Below are 22,416 nucleotides of genomic sequence, written 5' to 3'. Positions count from 1 at the left end.
GCTGCATCCAGAATTTCAAAGTCCAGGTTACTACAGCAACTACATACAGTTTCTAATACCGGTAAACACTTTTCCATTTCTGTCAAAAGCAATTTCCTCCCTGGTACAGAACATGCTGTTTATACCATTAAAAAAAAAAGAAAAAAAAAGAAAATCAGTAATGACTTAATGCAACATGTGGCACATGAATTAAGGAGCGTGAGCTGTGCAGGTTTCTGTGACATGACAAAAAAAAAAAAAAAAAAAACTTATTTTGGTCAACCTATTGAGACTTATCTTCAAGCTTTCATGCATTTACTGTAGCTTTCAAAACATGTTCATTTTAAGAAATGTATGAATTAAATCTAAATGAGCTTAGAACAGACTTTAATTAAGTCGTTTGTATCTAGTTAGTACTGCCATAGTCCTACTAGTATTTCTCTAAATCCATCATTTTCAACAATTTCATCAATGCCATAGGCCCCATTTATACAGTATGCAAATTAAAGTAATTAAACTGCACCACATGGTTCTCAGTGAATGTGTTTTCTACATTAATATGAAATTATACAAAAAAAATGTTTTGAAATAATGCTAGAATATAACAAAAGCATTCCCATTTGTGAACATATATTTTTTTAAACATTTTAATGTAAAGCTTAAAAGGGATGCAGCAAAAACATAACATGAAAGCATTCACGCATTTGTTTTGAGAGAGTTAGTTCAGCGAAGGCATTGATAAAGTCGGAACAGTAGTAAGAGAGCTGGTGTAGAGAGAAAACATTTTATGCAGTAAACTAACTGAATTTACTGTGTGTTATCATTCGCTGTCCTGTAAAAATATAAATGATGTTTTTATACAATAGTCCTGCATTTCCCCACCTCTCAAGTTGCACGAAGAAGACATCTGTATATGACATCACAACTCCTTGGGATCTCTCTATTATTCTGGCTCTACAGTATAATGCATTAAACTGTATTGATAATGTTTTACTTAGTAGAATGCAGGCATATTTGGCAGTGATTCTGGAAGTAGGGGCAGCCTAGTCTAAATATAAAGAGGGCTTCATGTAAATCTTATTTGTGGGTTTTTTTTGTGAAATCCTTTTCATTGTTTTAGTGTACTTTAAATCAGTTTTGCTTATATCATTTGTCATTAATAAAATTAAACAATGTCATGTTTAACATCAACACAATATTATGAGATCTGAGACAAATCACAAACAACCCTTTCATACAGTCGGTTGCAAACATTCTATTTAATTTATACAAATGGGCTACTAAATATCAAATGTTGAGTAAATTCTAAAATGTGTAAGTTTACAATGCACATATGTTAGAGATTTTAAGACAAAGCACCTCCACAGGCTTGAAAACCTTGAACCTTATTTTAATAGATTGTTTTCACATGTATAAATTATAAATTGAGTGTTTTTTACTCTTAGCCTCTGAACTCAATAAAGCTTATAAAAAAAAAAATAAAAAAAAAAACATTAGATACATAATGCATGGACTGTAATGTGATATACAAAATAGATTACATTAAAGACTGCATACGTCATTTGTTGTATTATGAAGCAAGAAAGACACAAAGAAAGTAGCTTAAACTGCTGCACCATTTTACAACTAATCAGTGCATTAGCAATAAATACATTTTATAAAGAATACCAAGAAAATCTACTTTCCAACAATAATGTAAACACCAGTGCAAGAAATGCTGCTAAAATAAAATAACTAATTATTGTTTCTTTTCAGTCTCTCAGTTCTTGATATTTCTAAGATACGGTGTTAGTGGGATATACAACCAATCCATTTTTGGCAAGTCATTTTCTTTTACAATGCATCAGTAACAGTGCAAGTAAGGAATGCAAAGACTGCTAGTGCAATAAAGTAGAGAAGCACAGACCATATTGCTCATTGAAATAGCAGTTCAGTTATTAGTTTTACCCAAGTAGTGTCTAAGACAACCAAACGTCATTATTCAATGCCCAGGTGACAGTTTCTTCCTTGAAGAATGTGACAATTATACAAGTTCCTATGGATGTGAACTGACAGTAGTCAGCAAATTATCACCAAATCTTTACAGCCTTTTTAAATGCCCAAAAAGCCATCTCTGGATGCCAAACTTTTCTCCCATCAGGTTGTTAAAATAAATAATCTGTGCCGCTATAGAGCACTGTGCCGGGACCGATCCCATGTCTTGTTTCCAAGCGAAACACTTGTGCGCTTCATGAAGCCCTTATAGTGCCACTTGGTGCTAAAGAGTTCAGCAATCAGCTTTGACTTTATCCAAGGAGTTGTCGATTTTTGTCAGTGTCTTTTTGATGCGCAGTGCAGTTAACCTTGCAGAGGGATTCTGGTACCAACATTCCTTCATAAGCTTGGCAACAGATGTTAAAGTCTGAAAATAAGAAAAAAAAAATGAATATAAAAAAATATATATATTTTAACATAATGAAAGAGGGTACATTTTATCTACTGGTAATTCAGAAATTGATGAGCCAAGGTAGGTGTGCAATAAAAGGCAGTTCGGAATCCAAAAAATTAAGTCCAGTAGGAATCCAAGCACTGCTAGTCACACTGTTTAATGATTTCTATTTTCAAACCTCTTCTGTGCAAGAACATAATGTTTACTGCTTTTAACTTCAGCAGAAGCTTACATTGATGTCAGACCTTTGCTGTGAGTTAGACTCTCACCAAGTCACTAAGTGCACACACTTCACTTTGATCCATCTTTCTTTTTTTAATGGGACGCAATTTGTATAACTAGATACAAATGGCAAACATTGACGTCACATAATGAACATAGCTTTAAAAGGGAACATCATTTCCTCCACTCATTCTTTCAATTTAAACAATTACTCACCGGATCTGAAAACCACCTATTAGGAATGTTTGGCCTTTGCTGGTCAATGCAAGCAACCTTTTTCATATCTTCAAAACTGGGGTCGTTTGGGACAACATCATGAAAGGGTGGCTTGTAGTCTTCTACAATACCTATGCAAGAGGAAGGAAAAGCACTGTGCAATCAAATTGTGGAGTAAATCAGATTTTATATGAGATAAACGCTTAGGACGCACTTTTAAAACATTTGTAATCAAATGTAACTTATCAAAACAAGATCTCAGTTAACCTAAAATTCATTCTCCACACCACAATACTTCAAATCAAATAATACAGGTTACACTTTATATTGTAATCCATTTTTCTTCAATAGTTTTTTTAAAAATACAAATTGTGTCACTACTGATCAACAGGACTATAAGAATTGCTTGGGGAAATTTCTGGTGATCTCGGTGTAAAAGGCAAATGAAAACTGTGGTACAAATAAAGCAAGAGACACTGAGAGAAGACACCCCAGGATTACATTTTAATAATGTATCTGCTATCCTTATAGCGGCTTTAAAAAGTCATAAACAACAAAAATATACATAGGTGGAATTATTTAAGGCTTGCACTGCACAAAATGCCAAAAGAACAGCTACACCATAAAATTGTATCCTACGGTAGGTTACTTTAGTTTTACTCAGATTTTTGAAATTGGTGTTGAAGTTATGTATGAATTGTTAGCCTAGACAAAATCACACAGAACATTTAATCTGGGCAATAATTACGTGCTACTGTGCAAGATAAACTCTATTAATTAGAATTGTTTTCTTGGATAGATTTGATTTTCCTTTATTCATTTGGGAGCTGTAATTGTATTCACACAATGCAACAGGATTAAAGGGTAAATGATCTGCACAGAATATGGCTGTTTGCCTAGCACCGACTATTAATATCCATAAATATATTTAACCCTGAATGAAGAAATCAGTATGAATTTCAGATTACATCTCTGGCAGTACAGTCGGCGCCGCCTAATCAGGATACCGATAATCGGGATTGCTCCTTAAATGGGATACAGCTCTGGGAGACGGTTCTTCCCAATGCTATTTATGTCGTTTAATTGGGACGTCACTTTGTTTAATTGGGATACAGTATTTTCAAATGATGAACGTAGATCGCTTTTCAGAGCAAGGCAGGCTGCGTAGCACAGTGCAGCGAGTACGTGATTACACTGCGACTTGCGTAAATTGCATAAACCACGATGAAGAAGGCGTCGTCTCCTGTGGTTTCTAAGGCTGCTGTTGCAAAGAAAGTTGGTGTGTGAAAATCGCAGGTGCGATTAATTTAGTTTAGGAATAAAAAACAAACAAACATTGACTCGTATTTTAAATTATGTATTTAACATTTAATCATAATGTGATGTGATTTCCTTCTTTTTCTTTTCATTAAGACTCAAAAAAGTGTGACTAAGGTCGTCTCAACTGCCTCTTGTTTAATTGGGACAGACGCTTATTGGTAGGGCCCTGCGTTTTACGTGACCTGCTTTCTTAGGCTGCACTTCATTCCTCCCACCGCAAGGTGGTCATGTAGTCTGCTTAATTATTGATTAATAATCTCCCGATTCATTTTTTTCCAGGGGAATATTAGCACAAACAAATGCCTCTGTCAAATCGAAAATAACACCTCGTCAGCGTTCGTGTGTTTTTCTGATGATAAATGTCGGTCTATTTTTGACTTTCGTAGTCCAAAGATAAATTGCAAGTTGTGCAAAATAAATTATACCCATCGGTGTGCAGAACACCAGGTGGATATTGCTGTGTGCGTTCGCTCAATGAAATGCTTTTTGATTGCTATGTCTTTGACTCCATGTTTAGCTCTCGATTTTTCTTTTAACGCATCACTGTATTCAATTACCATTTATACTCATCATAATTAGCTTTTATTTTTCTAAATTAGTCAAAGCGTAATGTATTGATTTCTTAATCGTGAATTCGATTACTATAACTGGAGTGGCTACAGGGACATCTAGGGGATAGCAGTTGTATTACAATTGAAAAAAACAGGTTGTGTAAAACGCAGGACCCCACTTATTGAGGATATTTTCCCTTCTCCCGAGACACCCCGATAAAGTGGCTCCGACTGTACAAACATAGTAAATGCTACACACACTTCTAGGAATTCGGGTAAGCACATTAGTGTTTTGTTAGAATGTTCCGGTTCTTAAATGGTTGTGTATAGTAATTTGCATTAAAAAAAAGAAAAAAAACAGTAATGGATTTCACCTCCAACCCTCAAAGATTTTTATATTTTAAGAACATTTCAGTTATATGGTTATGCCAATAAATAGTGCATTTGATATTTACAGACCACTGAGATAGATCCGGTAAAACTCTTTATTTAGAGACCTTGTAAATTCAATGCCAAAACGTTCTGATTGAAAGTCTTCAATGTTGAAATTAGTTTTGCTTCACATTCTTAAACAACTGATTTCAACATTGAAGACACTGAGAAAGCCCTTTAGTCGAAACATTTGACATTTCATTTATAAAGTTTCTTTTAGTATTTACTGTCTGCAATCTTAAGTCTAAACTATACTCACCATTGCTAACTGTCCTCCTGGCAACCTCCCACAGGACAAGCCCAAACGCCCAGATGTCGACTCTCTTGTAAGACTCAAAGCAGTCAACCTGGATGGTTTCATCTAGAACTTCTGGTGCCATATACCTCTTGGTCCCAACCTTGGGGTTATTTCCCACATCTAACTCATCAGTATCTTGGAAATGCATCACCGCAAGACCTGAAATAACACAAATAAAAATAGGATTAATGATTATAAATACAAGACTTTCCTTTCATGTAGACTGATAAGAGATCAGATATATACTGTGGAGCCAAACCATGTAAAGCCTTAAAAGTAAGAAGTAACATTTTAAAATCAACACAAAACCTGACAGGCAACCAGTGCATGGACTCTAGAACAGGAGTGATATGATCCCTTGCATGTGACCTTGTCAGGATACGAGCTGCTGAGTTCTGAACATCATGTAATTTGGACAGTGTGCTTTTGGAGACGCTTGTAAGCAGACCGTTACAATAATCAATCCTCAAAAAACGAATGCATGAACCAGTTTTTCAGCTACAGAAGCAGAAAGCATAGGTCGCACCCTAGCGATGTTTCTAAGTTGGAAAAATGATGCCTTAACAGTATTCTGAGGTTCAAAAGTTAATCCAGGATCAAAAATAACTCCCAAATTTCTCATTTTGGATCTAAACTCAAGCATTGTGCCATCAACTGACAAGTTTACAGCGCTGGTTTTATGTAACTGGTGGGCAGTTAGCAACATAACCTCCATCTTGTCAAAGTTAAGATGCAGAAAGTTTTGTGACATCCAATTCTTAATAAACAGGGTTTCACCCAGTCCAGAACTAACACGAGAGGGTAAAAAAAAAGTCACGTCCAAGCTAAAATAAGCAAACTACAGTTTTGTCAGGAAAATCAGGTGTACCAAATGAAGTTAGCCATATAATCTGGAATGGATTGTACTGTACTGTATACATATGCTTAGATCTAGAAACTATAGATATAAAACGCAGAATGACTGCTACACCCACCAAGCCAGTTTAAGTAGTATAGTTTAGGCGGGGGTGCAGTTAATTTGCATTGTATACTTTTTAAAAGTTCACAGCTGTATTTTCAATAAAATGCACAGTACAGTAAAACCCCAGAGTTACGAACACCAAACCGGTGATCGGTCTACCGAACACCCCACTTTCAGCCAGAAGTACACAATCACTCAACCATGCGTGCAATGCAACCAGATAGGTGTTCCTATAAGTGGCGTGCTGGTCATGGAGAAGGCTCAATTACCGTACCAAAAGAGTACCGAGACTAACGTGAGGCAGATTTCAAAGCAAATACGGGCAATTTTACTAGGAAGATTTTAGTTTTAAAACAAAGCACAGGTTGTTCCCAACCCCCCTCCTCTTCTCATTGAGCATCAATCATACTGAAAGGGCGGGACACTCTCGCTGGTGAGTTCGATTATCTACTAACTGGTCTGCTGGTCGGCATAGAATCAAGAACTGACGGCTGAAGAAACCATTCAAATGAACATCCTCAAAACGAGGCTGCTAAATAGGTGAACACTGAACTAATTTGAAATAAAACAATTTTTTTTGCTCAGATAACAACCAGGGGCTTGTTCCTATATTGCGAGATTGTGAATTCAAATATGATCGGTCTTTCGATCAGTTATCATCTGCAATCTGTGTGAGCAACGTTATATAGAAACGCTATGTAGTACGTCATTGTGCAGTTTATATTTTAGTGGGTCACTGTGGGAGCAGGTCATATGGTTGGGCAACAAAAAATAAATACATATACATAAACGACATGTATGTAACATTCTTACACCCTACACAACTCTGATGGTGAAACAAGCCAAAAATCACATTTGTATTTAATTCTATGAAAATCAGAAAAAGAAAAAGAAAATAACGAAATAAATAAAATACGAAATAAAAAAATAAAAATAAAATGTTTATGTATTTCGATTTATTTATTTAGTTATTTATTTATTTATTTAGGTTTTTATTTATTTATTTCATTATTTATTTATACTAGTGCCACAGAAACAGGGGCGGGACTTGTGGTATAGAAACTTGGTTCCTGTTGCAGGAAGTCCGTTGCTTCGCTATGCAGTTGTGGAATTTACAGTCCTTTTAACTGTTTTTATTACTTATTTTATTTAAAATTAGTTAAATGTTCACCTATTTAGCAATCTCTTTTAGAGGATGTTAATTTGAATGGTTTCTTCAGTCGTCAGTTTGATTCTACGCTGACTAACCAGCAGACCAGTTAGTAGATAATCAAACTCACCAGAGGCAGTGATCCGGCCTTCCCCAGTATGATTGACACTCAATGAGAAATACTAGAGTGAAAAGATTGTGCCAAAATGAAAAATAAATAAATAAATAAATAAATAAATAAATAAACGTAATGTAATGTATTTCGATTTATTTATTTATTTATCTATCTATTTCATTCTTTTTCTTTTTTGGCACGAATTATCCTCCATAATTTACTGCCCTCTGGTGAATAAACAAAATATTACATTACAGGTCCAGAGCTCTCTACATAATGATTGATGTATTTTATTTATTTAAAAACTGTTTTTTTTTTTAATGAACCACCAAAATTAATCATTAACCATTTATTTTTTAATTTTGCTTTGATGATTTTCAGAGAAAATGACGAGTTCTTAAAAAAAAAAAAAAAAAAAATCTAGTATCCTTTGCATTTACACTTTCTGAAAACAAATTCTGTGAACAACAGTTTGGAGAAATCAGACTCAATGAAGCTAAAAGCTCTGAAGCAGCTTGTTCAGATTGAAAGGGCTCCTTAATGCATTTGTATTTACTTCCCTGGTAAACATTTAGACATAAAGGGCTTTTCTGAGAGCTTTTTCTTTTAATGAAATCACTCAGGATATATTAAAATTCTTTGATTCACTAAACATAAAAAAGGAGGAGAACACTTTGCACCGTAGCAAAACCTGGCTCTCAACATTTTGCAATTGCAGTACCAGTCTGATAATAAACAGAAATAACCATAGCACAAACACCTATTGAACACCGAACAGAGAGGGAAGATTTGACCAAGTATTGCTTTGCCCATTCTTTGCTTATCAATATTATCATTATGGAAGATGGAACAGAAAACACTCACCTAAGTCTGCTATACAGCACTGCCCAGTCTTGTTAACCAGGATGTTTTTGCTTTTTAAGTCCCGGTGTGCAATGGCAGGCTTTCCTTGGGTTCCGAAGATCTCTACATGCAGATGTGCCAAGCCACTGGATATGGACAGGGCTATGCGCAGACAGCCCACCGTGTCCAGCGTGGTCAGCTGCAGGTAATCATACAGGGAGCCCATTTCGTGGTAGTGTGTTATGAGCCACAGCTGTGTACTGGAGTTTCTTGAAGTCATATCCGAAGCAATAAAACCTGGAAATCACACGTGAACAGAAGCTTACTAAATTCTGTAGAACAAGCAACTGCCAGAGTATCACAAAAACTTACCAGAATTGCAGCTACATTATGAGCAGCCCATGCAAAAGAAGTGGAATACAATTCTATTCGGGCTATGTATGTATAGCTCTGGATAATTTCATATGTATTTAAACTTATATTATATTACGTATATTATTATTATTATTTATTTCATAGCAGACGCCCTTATCCAGGGCGACGTACAGTCGTAAACAAAAAATAAATTTTTTATGATACGAAACGATATTTGGTTCATGGATCTGTATCATATTTTGGTAAAATGACTTATGTGATCATTTGTTCCCAAGTACAAAGTATTAATATATTTGTTGCACCCTAAAACTGATTAAAATTAGACATCTGAAGACACAGTATACTAGCTAGTGACTGGGCTACTCAGGATGAACAATTCCATGAAGTACTGACAATTAGTAGGTTCAGTAAGGTTTAGGCAGGGTTAGAATCCCACTGCTGAACTGCCCAAACAGTATACTTACCTGTTTGTGATAATACTCCCTCCCGACCTATGAGGCCACTGTATAAAGGGAGCAGTGCCCTGGACTGGATGCCCAGACAATTCATTCCCAGGGTTAGGCGGTAGTCGGCCATCTAGAAAGGGCCGGAGCTACGGTACACTAAATCATCGACCCGGAAGGGAAACAATGTGGCAGCCGCGGATTGGAGGAGCGCTTGCAATCGTTAACCAAGGGGGCGTGATTGACGGTATATAAAGGGACGTAGCGAGGTGATCTGTTCCTTTGTTATGGTTAATGCTGAACCGAAAGGATAACCCGTATTGTTATCGTGAGTGTTTTGTCGTGTATAAAAATGCTTGTTTGTTGTTATTAGACGGCTAATACCATTCAGAGATGTCGCTACAGGCCAGCACAAACCCTGACAACACTGCACTAATTGTTTAATTGTATAATACACGATTAATTGTATTTGCACCACGAGCACTACAGCACTCACTATAGACTTGTGATCGTGTTTGTGTTTATTGTGGATGATTAAATATCAGGACTATTATTATTTCGGGACTCAACCCATGGATTAAACAGAGCAATACACCACGCTGTGTATTGCCGGTTATCATTTACGGTTTACTGTTGTCATCAGACTGTGAATTACACATAAATAAACCATCACTTCACCAGTACTTTTGTTTTTGTCCTTGTCTTGAGCGCTGCATCACCCCTAGACATGTGCACTGCAAACCACTTTGCCACATTACCCAGTATGTTTTCATGCCTCAGCAGCACAGTGTTGTAGATTTCAGTCTCTCGAAACCAGGACTTTTCATCTCTGGAGGAGAAAATCTTCACTGCCACATTTTCTCCTTGCCACTGTCCTCTCCAGACTTCTCCATAGCGGCCTTTTCCTATAAATCAATACAAAAATTTTTAAAAAACCTGTGCGCATACATCTGTTAAACTTCTCTGAATTTACCTGGCATGACATTTAGTTGTATACATGCGGACTGGGTGTGGGAGCTTTTATTCAAGCGGTTTATCATTTTGATAATTGAGCAAGTTGCCTGGAGAGCTATTGGGTCTTGCCAACAGAACCCAGCCAAGTTAGCATTGCAAACAGGGGGGTTCTGTGATTCCAAAAAAAGCAGTGGGAGGTCATTTAAGTGTTTCCTTAAAACTGAATGAAATTTAAACCATTTTTACATTACTATAAATATTAAAAGGACAATAAATTCAACTGGACGTGACTAAATTTCATATTCAGCAACCTGTTTTTCCAATTGGTTGCTGCAGAGTTAGAAAATGTAGGAATTGTACAAGATTGTCTGGGTCCAATCACAGGCAACACAGATGAGGAGGAACGATTCACATGGGACTTGCTCTTCTGTATCCTTGAACTCAAAAAGGCTATACAATTAAAAAAAAATTAAATAACAAAAAACAAACAGGTCATCAGTGGGGATTATAAACCGGAATCAAAACCATTTTTGCTTGCTAACCAGTAAGTAGTTTATAGGATTATCTTGGACCTGTGGAACAGTTTTTAATAAAATCAGCAAGCAAATCTTTATGGGGAACATCTAAAGTACAGAAAACAAAATGAACTTTGGCACACCCAGGTTGTTTACACTCTGTTGAAACCTTCTCCCAATCTCCTAGTACTGATCTGGAAAGCGCAGTGTGATTTATTACTTATTAAATGTGTTTTCTTAGGAGAGGTGGACTTCAGAGTGTATTTACCACCCTAAAGAAAAACCCTTTCACTCCCCTTTGCTTCTAACAAACCCAACTGACATTCAAAATGTAATCAGATGCCATCTGTGGCAATTCATTTTATTGGACCTACAGGGACGGAGATTTGAGGAATTATGGGTCAAAGATTCTAGTATGTTGCAATATTTACTTATAATATTTAGCCTTGCAGATGTGAGTTTGTAATTCAATTTGTGCATGTTTTTGTAATCTCTATATAAAAAAGAAATCAACACATGTTGTTGCCAGAATAAGATGACCAAGACAAATATGTTGCTATATGTCCAGTTCGGCATTAAAAAAAAAAAAGTTTACGATACTGTTATTTTTACGTACTGCTTTGTTTATTTTGGTGTTAGTACAAGAGCAAATCAAATCTCTTTAATCCCTATCCTACACTGAAGTATAGGTTTATTCAACAGAAACATAATAGGAAGACAGTGCTTATATCATATAGTTGATTGCTCATCCATTTGTTTTGTTTTTTCATGCATCACTCCTTAGCACGCACATGCATATTATATAAAATGAAACAATATTAGATCAACTAAAGCAATTGCCATCTTTATACCTTAATGCATTATTTTGAGTCACTGCAAGTTCCAGATAAGATTACAACCAAAAAGATTATTCTTAATAAACTAACTACATATTTTGTAATCCTGATAACAGTATTGTAGCAATATTCCCAGAATACTGACCCACACACTCATTTAGAGTAATCTGCCGAGCTACTGTCCTTTGAACCAGGAAAGGAAGACCAGATCCACTGCCTGATGTACAGGAATGGTCCAACAAATCCTATGTAAAGACAAACAAACAGAAATCAGTGGCACTATATATAACACACACATATCTTAATTTTAAATTATATGTGGTGGGCTGCCAAGATAAAGCATTTTATTATAATTCCATATTTCTAAACTATCAATTATTTTCATTTCCAATGTACTACATTGAAGTAAATGGTGAATTTTACAGCCTATTTATTCACAGCAAATGCTTCAGGAATCCACAAGAGGGTGCTGGTTATCTTCTGATTTTAAAAAAAAAAAATGCTGTTTACAACAGACAGATTTTTAGATAAACATCTGTTTGCCACATGACAGCAATACAGATTTATAGAACAGTATTAATGACTTCAAAACCCATAAAAGACTAAAGATATTTTTGGTACAATTATCAAATTCCAAAGTTTTAGATAATCACAAACCAAACCTGATTTAAGGCAAAACAGAGCCTGTTAAATTAAATCTGATCTAGAAATCTTTGCTTCATTTCCGTGGTGAAAGTGTGCTTTGGTAAAAACTGAATACACTTTCTTTTTAGTAGTTATTACAGGGACTGCTACTAATACTGCCTTTAAAACCAGTGCCAAGTTCTCTTCAGTTTTATGAGGTACAGACATACTTAAATACCAGCTTGAAATGGCAAGCGCTTAGGATAATCTGGATTCCATTGACAGCTGTATCAAAACAGAATGTAGCAATGCAAGCATTCTAGGAAAAGACACGCCTTCTGTTTTGTAAAAAAACATGCATGCAATATATAACAATTTATATCATTTAAAATTAGAATCTTAGTTTACAAAGCTGGCTTCACTTACTGCCAAAGTGCTCTCCCCAACGTTTGAGGCTATCAATCCATCTATCGTCCCGTACTCAGCATCTCGTGCATTTAGCCTCTCCATCTGATTGTGGTGGATTGATCTGAAGCTCAGGACAGCAATCACAGATAGGACTATCAGCACTATGACAGGGGCCACAACAACGATTGCCAGCGTTGTCACACTGTAACGCTGAGCTTCGCCTTGTCGAGGTTTTCCTTTAAAAAAAAAATAAAATAAATGGGGTGAATTTCAAAAGCAGTTGTGTGTATATATAACTAAGACAGTTGACAAAATAAGGAATTTATAGTGGATGACTGCCCAGTTCTAAGTACAAGTACACTGAAGGGGAATGTCAATGCCCCAGAAGCAGCCTGTTACAGATGCTTCCATCCAAGCTTCTCTGGATTAAACAAATGGTTCTTCGTCCCTGTTGTAATCTGGCTCATGGTATGTCTCAAATAAACAAAAATGTGTCTAAACAGAATAAACAGAAATGTTCCTTGCGGAAGTGAAACCTTTAAGCAGGCGTGGCTGTATTTATTTATTTTTTTTCATCGGCTTACAAACGGCCGTCATGCATTTTGTCTCACTCAACCCGGGTCAAAGCATGTCGACCCAGGTACGAAGTTTCACACAACACAGGATTATGACCCGGATAGCCAGAACCCGGGTAGGAGTGCCAGTGTGAAAGGGTCTTTACAGAGCTTTACATCCTGTCCTTGAGTGAAGGAAGTTGTTCTTTTCAAAACAAAAATCAAGATATATCCCGAAACAAAAATAAAAAGCCTGGCCTGCATTTCTTTTACCATTTGTAAATGCTCAAAGCTGGATGTGACTATTCTGATCTTCCGAAATGAGCCAAATCTGGGCCTCGCATCATAACAAGCTGCCACTAGATTAAACTGTGTTTATATATCTTGAATATTCCCATCCCTACGCCCACCCCACAAGTTCTTCTTTACATAAGGCACTATGGATACTCTTTGAATGGTTTCAAGGAAATACATTTAAAAGCACAACTTTTGGCGAGAGGTTAAAAAAAAAGTTGCAAAAAGTGGTCAATTTTTTGGTAACCGAGACAATCAAGGGATAAAGCTGTTTTTCAAATTTAAAGACAATGTCACTAAGCCAGTAGTCTCTGTTATTGATATGACCAGAGATTTGATTCTTCAATGTGCCTAATTTGTACTGAATGATAGCCACCATCCAATTTAGCTAATCATAGCATACACCTGTGCGCCAAGCATTTGGTCTTTATCCTGTGGAAACAAAAAGTCACATGACCAAAATGGCAACCAAAAATCAGAGTTCATGCTAACCTGCTGCTGCAGTGCAGTCTTAAAAGTGTACATATTCCAATAAAACAAAATATCAAACATTTATTTCTCGTTTGATAAAACATTATTCATATCTAAACATGATTTATATATTGTGCTGTGCAATGTCATGCTACAATCTATTTAAACTCTTGTGCTGTCAACATTATTGACCAAAAATCATTGTGATGAGTCAGGACAAACAATATACATGCTACAAATAACAGTGATCCATAATAAAAATAAAGTTATTTCCATTTAGAGAAATGTCTTACCTTTTAGGGGCAGTTGTGCTGTGATGTTTAGGTTACACAAAGTCCCTTGACAGCACTCCACAGCCTGTTCCGTGGAATGAGGGGTTTTGCAGGTCATCTTTCCCTGTTCGTAAACCTGAAAGCAGCCTTTCTGGTATACCCAAGTGCCATCGTTTATACTGAGTGAGGAAAAACACTGCTGGCCAAAGCAGCGATCCCTGTTCCCACAGGACATTCCCTCACAAACACACTCATAGGGTTTTGTGTTTACCTTCAATTCTTCTTCTGTGGAAACCACAAACAAATAAGTTTAAGGAAACCTCAAACTATTCTTTAAATGACGTACACAAATTAAAATGGGGAAAGGCATATTCTTTGTCCAGCATTAATACTGTGGAGCTTTCCTGGTCTTCAAAAAAAAAAAAGAAAAAAAAAAAGAACTCTAGAACATTGTTTAACTGACCAAACTGTACTTCAGTCCAATGATGCACAAAGCCTCTAAAAACATAGAGGTTCTACTATACTGTATACATTCTTATTTGGACTAGAAAGCAGTGCAGATTTAAACCCTTTGTGGTCCTATTTCAGACCAGGTCCGACATTACAGAGAAAAGCTTTCAATGGCCGAGTGAGGCCAATAGAAGCCGAAAAAAAATGAGGTGGATCTGAGCAATACACATAGTCCCTTAACCACAGACATAACATGGACATAAACAAACAAGGTAGCTGCTTCCGCATCCAACGCTCAAAGAAAATCGTGGACATTTGCCAAGCTTTTTGAGATGTTATAGTAATAAAATAATGACTTGGATAGCATTATTGAGGAGTTTAGTGATAAAACGAGTGATCAGGAGAGGATTTATCAGTATGCACTACTATGAAGAGATATGTGAAATACAGCGAACAGGGAGTGGGGAAGGGCTGGAGATGCAGTACTGAGTGTCCTGTTGATATGCAGTGTCTTTTAAACCTGTTTTACTGTGAATAAAATTACTTTTAAAACAGCGTGTGTAAAATAAACAGCTTGTGTGAAAATAAACTGGACTCGACGCACTTGACAGACGCTGAATAAATGGACCGCAAAAGGGTTAAATTACTGGATCTACTTTTGTCAAAGGCCTCATTCTTGTCTTAGCCCCCACCAAATTGGACCACAATCCAAATTAGGCAATGGGGACAAGAGAGGATCTGGGAAATATCCAATTTCTTGTTAGAAACAAAACCCCGGATTTGCAGTTATGAACCACTGCTCTAAGGCACTGAAGAAAAACGAATAAAATGTGGTCTGAATCAAAATGAAAGACTATGTGCCAAATAAAAACTTGCCAACCAGAGTTGGTATTTAAAGGAATGCGGGTACTAAAAAAGATGCTACACTTTGAAAGAACTAAACAAATAAGGTGCGACGCGGAGGCTGTAAGACACAAAGTAGCACTGGGGAGAGTGACTGATTACACAGGCTCCCACAGTTGTCACAGATTCGGTGAGAAAGCTTAAAAGTATGAAGCTTAACATGAAGACGGCACTCAGTCAAACTCTGAGGACTCCAGTTCAGAGTCCTGAGCGAGTCCGATTTTTACGACCCGCTTCTGACCCGGACCTGTTTCTACAAGACCCGACCCGAACCCACAAACCACTGCAGCACCGCCTTCTTACCCACGACCCAACAAGCTTTAATTATTATTATTTATTTCTTAGCAGACGCCCTTATCCAGGGTGACTTACAATTGTTACAAGATATCACATTATTTTTACATACAATTACATTTTTTTTTTTTTTACACATTATTTTTACATACAATTAGCCATTTATACAGTTGGGTTTTAACTGGAGCAATCTAGTTAAAGTACCTTGCTCAAGGGTACAGCAGCAGTGTCCCCCACCTGGGATTGAACAGATGACCCTCCGGTCAAGAGTCCAGAGCCCTAACCACTACTCAACACTGCTGCAACCCGACCCCGCAAGTGTTTGTCCTGTACCAACTGACTCTCACATTCACACATCTATACCATTCTCCACAGATTTAGTTTATACAATAGGATATACAGCGTGGTAGCTTTCTCTAGTGGTCTGGATATGTTTTAACATTGTAACATATTAACTCTCTCTACTTACTTTACTATATAATACATTCCTTTCATGTCACCAGTTGAAAGGAAGATACACCTGTGCTTTTTGCAGAGATGCACCAGTTTTGTGGCTGTCGTTCACAAAAGCATAATGACAGGTTTTACAAGCAACAAATGTACAACTTTAAAAGAAAGATGCTTTCATTTAAATTAAGGAGGGGAAGGATTATAATTTTTTGTAAAAACAGAGCAAAACAGAAATTAACAGTACCATTATTGATCCCCTGATTTACCCAATCACTATTTATCCCTGATGTGACATGCACAGGAAACATTAAAAATACACTGGCTCAGTATGATAGGGGTCTTGATAGTGAAGGTATAGACAGTATATGCTGCAGAAAGGCTCCTCCAGTTAATAAGTATTTGAAATACAATAGAACCAGCCTTCCCCACCACCCCCAACAGATTGCTTGAGAAAAATGCAGACATAGTGATGTGTTCTGATTTATCCCGCTCTCCTTGTAAGTGATAGGCTACCAAAGCGAAATACACAACAATGACAACAATGCACTGCTTTATGACTTGAATTAATTCCCTGGTGTCACGAGTGACCCTAAAACCTGTCTTCCCTTGTACAAGTTGCAGCACCTTTCTTGAGTGAAAGGTGTATGCGGCAGAGATGGATGGCTCTTTGATAGAAACAGCTTAATTTATTTGAAGTCTTCCCACTGATGGGAATGAGAATGCAGAGATGGGAGCCCAGCTAACAAGATTTAAGTGTTTTGCCTGTCACCCACACCTGTGGTGGCTTTGACAGACTCACCGAGAGCAGAAACTGACCCAGTGTTATTTATTTTAGCAGACGCCTTTATCCAAGGTGACCTACAGAGACTAGGGTGTGTGAACTATGCATCAGCTGCAGAGTCACTTACAAATACGTCTCACCCGAAAGACGGAGCACAAGGAGGTTATGTGACTTGCTCAGGGTCACACAGTGAGTCAGTGGCTGAGATGGGATTTGAACCGGGGACCTCCTGGTTACAAGCCCTTTTCTTTAACCACTGGACCACACAGCCTCCTCAACCCAAGACTGTCACAGCTACTAGAAGCAGGCTGATCTTTGGGATACAAACTTAACATTTGTGAAACTGCAACAAATATTGTAATGACTGTAATGTATTTTAAAAGAATATAAAACCAGCATAATTAATATTGCAGCAAATTATGAACAGGTTACAAGGATTTGAACTAAGGAAACTGAACAAGTGTTAATGTTAGAAAAAAAACTTGTTTGTGTCCCCTATCTTTAAATTAATAAAGACTATCACGCGTGGAAGCCTGTAACTTTGGCAGAAGCAGGCATCTGGGGGAACTAAACACAGAGGCTAGGTATTGAAAATTAACAAAAAGAAAAAGTAACCCTTTCTGACAGAACAAATGTTTAAAACTAAAAAAAGCTATGTTATACCTATTTGATTTTATTGCAACTAAGCACAGTGGTTTTAAAAAGTATTTTGATCTAATAAGGAACAGAATGAAATGAAGAGAAAAAATATGTTTGAATTAAATAGAAACATCATATTTGAACTAACAAGTGTTTTTTGCCTGTTTGGGGCTTTAGTGTAATAAAATAGTAATAACAGAAGTCTTAATAATGCTGTTATATTTCTCAATATTAACAAGCCTAGAGTTTAATTGATTCAGTCAAGTTTCTTATTTAGAAAATAAGTAATCTTGATCTGAAAGTAGTAGAAAGCTAAACAAAGGTATTCTATAATAGTTCTAACACTAATTTTGTGACCTCTTCTTTACCTGCTTGTAGCAGAGCGGTGCTGGGCATGGAAAGTGCTTTTTTGACTACCAATAAGTCTCGCTTTGGCTATCAGCAGTTTTGAATCCAAGGCCTTTCTATGAAGAGCAAAATTAACTACCAAAATACCTTTGGGTACCAGAATAAGGGAGTATATGGGGTAATGTCTGTTCTCTTCATTATATTAAAGAAATTAATGAAAACTTGGCAACCAAAGAGAGCATTTCATTTAAATTAGAAAATGTGTCTACAGTATCAGTTCTTATCAGAAAGGTAGTGATTTTAATTGGGATGATGTTTGTGAGCCAAAAATACAGAGGCTTTTGTATTACAAAAAAACAAAACAAACAAACAAAAACACAACAACTGTTGGACAGAGTTACATTTAAAACTAAAAAGGCCACAGTGTTGCATTTATTTAAGTTTTACTGCAGTAATATACTGATGTATTTATTTACAGGGAAACCTGTAGAGTTTAAAAGTGAAAGAATTAAAAGTTTGTCTCAGACACACAATATAATTCTGGAAGGGCATTCGACCTTCAAAAGATAAGGCTTAAGTCTTTGGCACCTCAAAGCAGGATTCGGTGTTGGCTCTTGAAAGCGGGATTTGCCGACCTTGAATGATAACCAACGGAAGGTACTTGGAGAAAGACAGGAGTATTTACCTCATTATATTAAGAAAATAATGAGAGCTTAGTTACAAAAATTAGGATGCAAGTTTTTTATTATCTGAAAAGATACCGGTCAGAAGCGTCTCTTGAATCCGGCCAAAAATGACTTCATGCTGTGAATTTGGAAAAGTGCTTACAGTAGAGATTCATATTAACCCTTAGCGGTCCATTTATTCAGCGCATCTCAGGCATGTCATGTCCAATTTATTTTCACATGCGCTGTTTATTTTACACATGTAGTACTTTTTTCATAGTAAAACAGGTTTAAAAGGCACTGCATATCAACAGGATCAGTACTGCATCTCCAGCCTCTCCCCACCCCTTGTTCGCTGTATTTTTCACATACCTCTTCATAGTCATGCATACTGATAAATCATCTCCTGATCACTCGTTTCATCACCAAACTCCTCAATAATGTGATCCAAGTCATTATTTTATTACTATAACATCTCAAAAAGCTCTGCAAATGTCTGTGATATTCTTTGAGCGCTGGATGCAGCAGCAGCTATCTTGTTTGTTTATGTCCATGTTATCTCTGTGGTGCCGGGGCTATGTGTATTGCTCAGATCCGCCCCCTTTTTTTTCGGCTTCTCTCGGCTCCTATCGGTCTCACTCGGCCACTGAATGGTTTTCTCTGCTTTTTCCGGAGTGACATCGGACTGGAAAGGGAAAATTGTAATGTCGGACCTGGTCCGACATAGGACCGCAAAGGGTTAAGTAAAAAACTAGCCTGAAAAGGTAAACAGTGTATATGAAACCTGCTTGCGCAGGAGATTTTTTAGAAACAGAGAGGTCAGGCTTAGTCCAAGCATGGTACAGTTAATGAGACTATTACATTTAACATGTTCATTATGGGCAGCAATGTGGAGTAGTGGTTAGGGCTCTGGAATCTTGACCGGAGGGTCATGGGTTCAATCCCAGGTTGGGGACACTGCTGCTGTACCCTTGAGCAAAGTACTTTACCTAGATTGCACCAGTAAAAAACCCAACTGTATAAATGGGTAATTGTATGTAAAATTGTATATAAAAAATAATGTGAGATCTGTATAATGTAAAATAATGTATAATGTGATATCTTGTAACAACTGTAAGGTCGCCCTGGATAAGGGTGTCTGCTAAGAAATAAATAATAATAATAATAATAATAATAATAATAATAATAATAATAATAATAGCCTGAATTTAATGAAAATAACTGGACTGGCCACTGTATGCTTAGTGGTTTTATTCAAAGGCTTATGATAATCTCCTACAGTCTTTGTCCAATATACCCACACATGGGTATATGAAGTTAAACTGGCCCATTGACAACACACTGAAAAGGTAACATAATATGCTGCTAAGAGGGACATATATTTTTGACCCAGGTTAATATAAATCAAATAGAGCTGGTGTTACATATTAAAAACACCTCTCTAATATACATGAGGGGTGGAAGATAGTGAACCATGAGCTCCCATTCAATTCATTTTGAAAAGGGAGTCACCTGTATTTTTTAGATATATTATTCACACAAAGATAAGAGCTGTCAAAACAGAGCAAATTAGATTTAATTGGGTCTTCTGATGTATTAAAACAGAGAAAAAAACTCTATAAAAGCCAAGGTAAAACCCCAGTCAAGTATAACTTGGCTTGATCTGAGGATCTCTGAAAAAGCTGGTTGCTGTTTGGTCATATTCAGAAGACTGCCTTTAAAGAAAGCTCTTGTTTTGATGTTGTATTCTACAACTACACATCCATATAGTGGAAGGTAAGAACAATTATGAATTTATATCTAATTTATATTGATGCACTGCTATAAGGTATAGGATTTACATTTTAGCTTTGGAGAGTGATATATTGGAAGTTTTAGGATTTAGCAGTGGGCGATTTAGCGGTTTGCATGTCTAGCATAAAGGCTGGGTATGTGATAACTATACCTGTATTACTGTGTTGAAGTATTACTGCTGTAAAACCTGTAAAGGCACTGGAATCGCCCAGACTACCTATTGCTTGGAACCACCCAATCCATTTTAAGCATTTAATAAACAGAAGAAGCACTACTACTGCTCTGATTCGTTAAAACTTCAAATTAACCGAGTCTGTGATTATTAAAAGTTGTCTGGATACGTTGCACGTGCACGAACAATCCACTACAGGAGTCCAAAACGTCTCTATCCTCCTTAAACGTCTCCCCTGAGTTTAAGAGTGTGCTCAGAGCAATAAAAGAAGTAAGTGTGAAATCTGACACTGGTCTATGACACAATTCAATCAAACTTATCAACACAGAATGTGCAAAAGCACAAATGACTAAAGCTCACATTAATATTCGATTAGTCCTTCATGTAAAACACACAATCCTTGCTTGGTACTTTTCTGATATAATTCCCATAGAACACAGGGAGTTAGGATAAACCACATGTTTCCTTACCTTCCATGCTGGAAGAGGGCAAGACCAACATCACCAAGACAGAGAGAATCATGACTCCATCTACCATCATAGAACTGCAAGACAGAAAACATAATAGAGACTTTAATGGGTAAATTAACAACAGAACTTTTCCTGACATTTCAGAGTTACTGTAGCTGTCCCATTTCATAAGCATTTAATGGAGGAATATTTATTGCTTGAGGGGCTACGCGGAGTAACCAGCTAGCTGTGCTCTAAAACATAGACCTTCCACTGGATTGTCGGTGTATGGCTGACCAAATTAGGGGTGCCATTTTATTCAGGGCTGGCATGTCCCCATCACTTTAGCCTTCCCCATACTTTTTTAGGATGGCCTGGATTTGGGTCCTTTGCTGGGTTTCAGGGCCTCCAAATGTTTTTGTATAACCCTGCAACACAGGAAACACCTCACTGTGGTTAACTTTGGACTTTGTATCTATGCAAGGAATAATAATTGTTTATTATTATCTTGTCCACACAAAGGGGAGTGGAGTGGAAGAAATTACTATTACTAAGGTATTGCATTTTTGTTTCATGAAGAGAAAGATTTAAGGTTACTATTTTTAAACTATGACAGTGTTTTTTAGACACAGTTCAACAGTTAAATGATAATTTAGCTTAATCATTATTCCTGCTGCTTTTTGCCCTGCTTTGTGCTGTGCATGGCGTTTGCATAGTACTCAAAAATGATACTGCTGTAGGTCTAAAATTCACATTTACTGTACCAGGGGGTCTTCTTACTGTTGCCATGGTAACCAGTAACTAGCTGAGTGGTTAGCAGCAGGAAGACCCCATTATCCTATTGGCTGGTACAGTGTCTGTGACAGACACAGCCAGGGCAGACAGGAAGGGGAACAGACAGACTGACTCAGGAGGAGGAGAGGCTCAGCATGATAAAGAGAAGTGGAGCAGAGGAGGCTGCCAGAAGGAAAAAAATAGAAAGAGTGGGGGAGGACAGATTGAGACAGAAGGGCAAAACCCACACCAATATAGGCACTGGAGATTTTTAAATTTATTTTCAATTTGTGAAGGCAGGCATTCTTGCAAAAAGGGCCGCAGTTATCAAGCAAGAAAGGCTGCTGGGTCAGGTACAAATGTTTATCCATGTAGCACTATATACTCCAATGCTCAATGTCCTCACACGGTCAACAGATTTGCACTTTAAACATTA

The 22,416-nt window shown here is 37.0% G+C and overlaps 1 protein-coding gene across 3 annotated transcripts in view; it reads right to left on the bottom strand.

Annotated features, from left to right (window-relative positions):
- Window positions 1-1,219: 1,219 nt before the first annotated feature.
- LOC117426847 (activin receptor type-1-like) overlaps window positions 1,220-22,416 on the bottom strand; it is a 36,830-nt gene continuing 15,633 nt past the window's right edge. For all 3 annotated transcript variants that reach the window (XM_034044961.3, XM_034044963.3, XM_034044962.3), the window contains exons 2-10: window positions 21,228-21,301; window positions 14,283-14,546; window positions 12,689-12,906; window positions 11,784-11,883; window positions 10,092-10,238; window positions 8,537-8,812; window positions 5,408-5,605; window positions 2,846-2,976; window positions 1,220-2,380 (exon numbers count right to left, since the gene is read on the bottom strand). In XM_034044961.3, the coding sequence (XP_033900852.1) occupies window positions 2,246-2,380; window positions 2,846-2,976; window positions 5,408-5,605; window positions 8,537-8,812; window positions 10,092-10,238; window positions 11,784-11,883; window positions 12,689-12,906; window positions 14,283-14,546; window positions 21,228-21,297 (1,539 nt within the window). In that variant the 5' untranslated portion in view covers window positions 21,298-21,301 and the 3' untranslated portion in view covers window positions 1,220-2,245. The remainder of the gene's footprint in view (window positions 2,381-2,845; window positions 2,977-5,407; window positions 5,606-8,536; window positions 8,813-10,091; window positions 10,239-11,783; window positions 11,884-12,688; window positions 12,907-14,282; window positions 14,547-21,227; window positions 21,302-22,416) is intronic.

Source organism: Acipenser ruthenus, chromosome 11, assembly GCF_902713425.1.
Source record: "Acipenser ruthenus chromosome 11, fAciRut3.2 maternal haplotype, whole genome shotgun sequence".
In the NCBI taxonomy this organism is placed as follows: Eukaryota; Metazoa; Chordata; class Actinopteri; order Acipenseriformes; family Acipenseridae; genus Acipenser; species Acipenser ruthenus.
This window is presented reverse-complemented; position numbering and strand designations above follow the sequence as displayed.